This window comes from Macrosteles quadrilineatus, unplaced genomic scaffold, assembly GCF_028750875.1.
Source record: "Macrosteles quadrilineatus isolate MER2022 unplaced genomic scaffold, UCM_ALF_1.0 Scaffold_6__1_contigs__length_79288215, whole genome shotgun sequence".
NCBI classification, from domain to species: Eukaryota; Metazoa; Arthropoda; class Insecta; order Hemiptera; family Cicadellidae; genus Macrosteles; species Macrosteles quadrilineatus.
In genome coordinates this window covers 66,053,381-66,060,221 of record NW_026542599.1, presented here as the reverse complement: position 1 = coordinate 66,060,221, position 6,841 = coordinate 66,053,381, and the positions used below count along the sequence as shown (strand labels likewise).

Here is a 6,841-nt window from a genome sequence, read left to right as displayed (position 1 = left end):
ATGTATTTGCAATTATCTCAGTTGAAGAAAGGAACTTTAATATCATTCAAATTTCTTTCAGTTTAATAATTTAATATATGTTTACTACCTAAATTGTCTCAATTTGAATATGTTATATTGGGACACATCGTGTAAAATATTGGAACAAGTAAATTTTGCTCGATCCTTGTAATTGTGATTTTAATTTTACAATCATAAAGATTTAAAGAAATAAAGAGCTTTATTGTATATTTAGTAATAATAACAAACACATTAAGAGGTTTTAAATTTTAAATACGTAAGTGTGGTGTATGAAGTAATGTGTTTAGTACAATTTGCAACTCATACTCTACTACCGTTAATAATAATAATACAAAACTCTATTCTCATTAAACATACTAACTAGAGTAGTAACTAATGTATTCCACTGTATTGCCATAGTTGTATTGATATAATTGATTCATCCATGATAAGTTCATGATATAACCACATGCACCCAAAACTCTAACTCAACTATTGAAATAAATAATACTTTTGCTATATACTAAACATAGAGAGAGAAAGTAAAATTGAAAGTATCACAGTCCAATATAAAGTCAAATTAGCTACAATAGAGGTTATGTCCAGGAAAAGCAGCAAACAATTACGTAGCCTCATTATCCACGCAAACAAGGTGATAACATTCTACAGTCAGGCAATCACGCAACAACTGACCGATACAATCGATAATGACACTGTGCGGTTGATCGAAATTATACGGTTTCTGAAAACCGTGTATATTGAAATTATCTCTTTTTTGCTAGAGTATATATATGTTCATAACACATACAACACATTGTTGTAATTTTTATAAGTTCAATTATTTATACAGTATGGTAACTATTGCATTTATACGGTATAAACAAACTCACACTTTCTCCCATTAGCTTGTCAACAACCCTTATGCACTGAGTGGGGGGCTAACTAAAATTTTTATTGGTAAAAGTAATCGAAATAGTTTTCTAACAGTATTTTTTCCAGCATTACATGTTGTACCATTTTTTTTGTGTTGAAAGGAGATAATAAATTCTTATCAAAACGGCTCGATTGATTGTTGTAAAAATACGACTTATCTGTTATTTTATGGGTTTTACGGGAAACCTACCATAAAAAAAACATTTGAAAGGGAAGTAAAATTGATCTAGATAATAAAGTAAATTAGTGCTCACATTCCTAACTTCGTCAAAATCTTACCCAATGTGAACATATCCATACAAGCACACATCACATTGAAAACTACTCTTTTGCTCTGGGAGGCCCAACACGGATATATCAACTCGAAAAATCTAACTCAAAAACTTGACAAAAATTATAACGTAATAAGTGAACAGGCTACTGATTATTTTTGTTTAAATTACGAATATAAATATTTGTTTACAGAAGGTACTACAAACTATACAAGTACTAAGCTATCTTTGATTTTGTCGTAACCTAACGTTACGCTAGAAAAGTGGACAGTAATTATAAAGAACCACTTACGATCGCTGTTGGACATAGAAGAAGGAGCCGTGACGAATCATCCCACTTCAGGGCTCAGTGCACAGTGCAGCCACCCCGCAAAACATAATAACTCTTCCGTTACTAATAATTATAACTGTTCATATATAAACTATAATGACTTCTACTACACTCGTCTTCCCCATAAAAAAAAGTCAATATCATAAATTCAAAATTAACTCAACTTTCAAAATAAAATAAATTCACTTTCAATAAAATGCAACCAAAATTTCTTCTTCCCATTATTCAGTAATAATTTTACAAGTCCAGCCTGTGAGGCTTTCGCACAGTCCGTGCAGACTTCCTCAGCGAGGGTGGTGGGCTGCACTGTGCTAGCGGCGACGCAGGAGTTGGCTGAGACTGGGCTTGTCCTAGGCTCTCCCTGGGACTGGTCGTAGGCCTAGGTACAGGTGACATCATCATGGGACTAGTTGGTCGATCCTCCGGCGGGGGTGAATTCTTGGGTACTTGGGGTGATACAACGGGATCCTTGGGTGATACAAAAATCTCCTCCTCTTCTGCATACCGAGCTCTCAAGTGATCCGCATGACAAAATCGGGGTTTTCCACCAATAACACTCACCAGATAGGTGACCGGACTTCTCTTTAGAATTATTTTGCCAGGAACCCAAGATATCTTTTCATTTCGGACAGTTTTGACATAGACTGCCTGACCTTCTGAGAAAAATCTGCTTCTTCCCCTAAGCCTATCAGCTGCATCTTTTTGTTCCCTGTGTTTTTTATCAATGGATGACTGGAGATTGGGTTTTAACATAACCAACTGAGTACGAGGCTTCCAAGACAGGAACATTTCTGCAGGGGTTAAGCCAGTAACTGTATTTGGAGTGTTGCGGTACGCAACCAAGAAATTATCTAATTTCATTTGAAGAGTGGTACGCTGAGAACGCTGATGTTCCTCAATCACTTGACGCAAAAGGTTTTTCTTGACCTCCTGAACACTTCTCTCTGCAGATCCATTTGAAGCCGCATGATACGGGGGAGTTAATGTGAACTTCACATTGTTGTTATGCAAAAAGGTCTTGAACTCTTGACTAGTAAAAGATCTTCCGTTGTCCGACACCAGTTCAACAGGCAATCCATACGATGAAAACAAGGTACGGAGTTTCTCGATAACCTTGGAAGAATTCATGGAACTCATGATAAATACCTCTAACCATTTAGAGTATGTGTCAATCAAAACTAAAAGTTGCTGTCTCGACTCTGGATCCTCCGCAAAGTCAATGTGTATCCTCTGCCATCGAGTTGATGTTGTAGGCCATTGCTGCAACGGTACTTTAGGTACCGAATTCCTAGTTAACTGACACGCAGAACAAGAGGCCACCACGTCTTCAATCGACTTCTCCATGCCTGGCCACCAGACATAACTTCTCGCCAGCATCTTCATGCGTGTAACTCCCGGGTGTTGATCATGCAACATTTGAAGCACAGATGAATACAGTTTCTTTGGAATCACTACACGAGAACCCCACAGCAAACAACCTTGTTCCACGGACAACTCGTCCTTCTTCCTTAGAAAAATAGCTAGTTCTGGCTCAACCGAGCTCGTCCAGCCGTACATCACAAAATCTCGGACCTTCGAAAGAATCGGATCCTTATCCGTCATTTTACCTATATGCAAGGCAGTAATAGGTGCAATGTCCTTGACAACACAGAAATTGTTCATCACTTCTGTACACACATCTACATGTGAAACAAAATTAGCATCCAGCTCTATCCTAGGTTCCGCTTCTGCTAAGGGTAACCTAGACAACGCATCAGCGTGAGGGACATCCACTCCCTTCCGGTACCTAACCTCCAAATCATATGCTGATAGAATCAAGGCCCATCTCTGCAGCCTAGCTGCCGCCATACTAGGAACGCCCTTTTTAGAGCCAAAAATAGCCGTCAACGGCTGATGATCAGTCTGTAGAATACAGTGTCTTCCATATATATACTTATGAAACTTTTTGACTCCAAAGATCAAAGCCAGAGCCTCCCGATGTAACTGAGAATAATTCCGTTCACTGGAACTTAGCGTTTTCGATGCGAAGGCAATTGGCCTTTCCTGACCATCGATAAGATGAGATAGAACAGCAGCCACCCCTCTGGGACTCGCATCACACGTCAGAACTATGGGCTTTTTAACATCATAGTGAACTAACAAACTTGAGTCCAACACCCATGATTTACTCTCCTGAAAAGTCTTAGAACACACCTCCGACCACACCCATGGATGATCCTTATGTAATAAATCATAAAAACAGCTTATTCTAGCAGACAGGTTAGGTATAAATGCATGATAATAATTTATTAGACCAATATAGGCTCGTAACTCTTCCTTAGTACTAGGCTCAGGCGCTTTACGCAGCGCAGTTAACAAACTTTCTTGTGGACGGAGACCATCTCGAGTAATCACATGTCCTAAATACTCGATTGAAGATTGCAAAAACTTACACTTTTGTTGGTTTACTCGAACACCAAACTCATCAAGGCGTTGCAGCACCTGCGCCAGACGGGCAAGCCCCTCTTCCTTAGAGCGAGCCGCCACTAAGACGTCATCTAAGTACGCCACCGTTCCTGGAAGACCTGTTAAAATTTGGTCGATGGCTGACTGAAAAATTGCAGGAGCTGAAGACAAACCATATGGTAGCCTTTTTAAACGATACAGACCCTTATGGGTAGCTAGGGTCAACAGATGTTGCGATTCATCCGCTACCGCCAATTGCTGATACGCATTTGAAAGATCAAGGCAGCTAAAAACTGAGCAACCGCCAAGAGTTGCAAAAATATCTTGAGCCTGAGGAAGCGGATAATGTTCCATTTCAATGCACTGATTAAGAGTAATCTTATAATCGGCACAAAGCCTAACACCATTAGGCTTAGGGACAACCACAAGTGGAGTGCTCCACTGTGAATTAGTAACTCTGTACGCAACATCCTCTTGAACCATGCGGTCCAACTCACTCTCAACTTTCTCCCTTAACGCAAAAGGCACTGGTCTCGCCTTACAAAACTTAGGGACTGTCCCTTCCTTCAAAACAATGTGAGCCTTAACACCCTTAATTTCGCCCGTTCCAGGCTGAAAAACTGACTTAAATTTACTCTTCAATTTAGCAATGTCCAAATCAGAACTGTGATCCACAGTGGCTTTACATGAAAACACATTTTGCCAATCTAACCTCAACTGGCCTAACCAGTTTCGCCCCAACAGAATCGGCTGACTCTTACTTTCTAAACTAACTACTGTCAAAGGCAAACTCGCCTGCTGATTATTATATTTAACATTGACATTCACTTGTCCCAGAACAGGTACATCATGACCTGAATAAGTAGTAAGTTTCACATTTGCTGGCCTAAGTTTGAGGTTAGAAAATTTTTCATAAAATATCTCAGAAGGACATATAGTCAAGGCACTGCCTGTATCAAGAATCATTTCTAAATATACATCATTAGCCACTAGGCCTACCTTATAGCCGTTGTCTGATCCTGATTTAAGGTTGTACAGACCTATCTCTGCCATTGGAACTTCTAGGCCTAGGCCTACCTCTTCCTCCACTTGATGGACCCCCATCCTAGGTGTCGACTTTTTACCATGGAAACTAGAAGATTTCTTGGCTTTACACACTTTCTTGAGATGACCTACTCTCTGACAACCGTGACACTTGTAACTGGCGAACGCACACGCACTAGGCCAATGACCCGCAGAACCACACCTCCAGCAAGAGTTTCTAGAATTTTGATTTTCACTACTCCTATGCATGAAAGTTTTAGGCCTATTTTGACTTTTCACATTGATTTTCGCAATGTCCCCACGAGGTTGCACAAATAGGCTTGACTGCGATTCGGCCTGTTCCAGCCTGAGCGCTGACGCATAAGCTTCGTCAAAGTCCAATTCCTCCGACAACAATTTCTGCCGGATAGTTTCATTAGAAATGCCGGAAATCACTTTGTCCCTCAAAGCGTCTTTCAAAAAGGTACCAAATTTGCACGAACTAGCCAAATGTTTTATTGAAACCACAAACTCCGCTATGCTTTCGCCCGGCTTTTGCACACGAGAGTAGAATACATATCGCTCCGCCACAACCAACTTCTTGGGCGCATAATGTAATTTCAACAACGCTGCAAGTTCATCATAGGTCTTAGAATCTACCTCTACCGGTGATAATAAATCGGATAGGACCGATAAAACCCTGGGACCAATAACTGTAATTAACACCGACACCTCGTTTTCCTTCTTGACATTGTTCGCTTTGAAAAAATGTTTCAGGCGCAACAAATAGGGCACAATGTCCTCCTCACTTGGATTAAATTCAGAAATCCTGCCAACACTAATACTCGCCATTTTTAATCATCTCAACTATAATACGCACTAAAACAACAACTGTTATCGCGTACTACCCTAACTATGATAAAAAGGTTTATTACCGACTGCGCCAAAATGTCGTAACCTAACGTTACGCTAGAAAAGTGGACAGTAATTATAAAGAACCACTTACGATCGCTGTTGGACATAGAAGAAGGAGCCGTGACGAATCATCCCACTTCAGGGCTCAGTGCACAGTGCAGCCACCCCGCAAAACATAATAACTCTTCCGTTACTAATAATTATAACTGTTCATATATAAACTATAATGACTTCTACTACAGATTTATTACAGAGCTATGAAGTAAAACAAATGTAAGCAAATTATTACTGTAAATAATTACACGAAAATAGTAAAAAAAAAAAAAACAAAAAAAAACAAACATGTTTGATAATCAGTTGTAAATCAGGTATTACATTACGGTGTCGTTTTACTGCTTTGCATGATTTTTACGTTGCATGATCCAATCTCCAATCGTGATAATCTTGACAACGTGATGGATCAGATTTTGTTCGTGATATAATTATCGCTTTGCGGTTTTATTAAAGATGTAAGAGTAAATCGTAACCGTATACATACTTTGATCTCAACATATCATCGGTCTGGAGTGAGATGGTCCAGTGGTAGAGTACGGATCTTCGGTACCTGAGGTGACAGATTCAAATCCAACCATTCACGATTATTTAACTGATTTCAAAATTTAAGCTCTCATAAAATATCTGGGATCGATTCGTAAAGCAATGAAAATAGAGAAATGTTGTCAGAGCCAAGTTTTAGCTTTAGAATAACATTTATTTCATAAATAAAGGTAATCTTAATATAGTAGGTCAGTTGTGTAGTTTGCAAATGTTTGCAGAGGATGCTCGCTTCGTGAACTAAAATATTCAAAACCTCGCCTCAACGTGTAGGGGAGTTTTAGTCACTATCGTTATTCGAAATCAAACTCCAAACACCACCTTTATA

At 39.3% G+C, this 6,841-nt stretch overlaps 1 protein-coding gene across 1 annotated transcript; it reads right to left on the bottom strand.

Moving 5' to 3' along the window:
- Positions 1-1,773: 1,773 nt before the first annotated feature.
- Positions 1,774-5,856, bottom strand: LOC128997590 (uncharacterized protein K02A2.6-like). The gene has a single exon (XM_054423229.1). It carries the CDS (start codon positions 5,854-5,856, stop codon positions 1,774-1,776), a length of 4,083 nt encoding a protein of 1,360 aa, XP_054279204.1.
- Between the last annotated feature and the right edge of the window lie 985 nt (positions 5,857-6,841).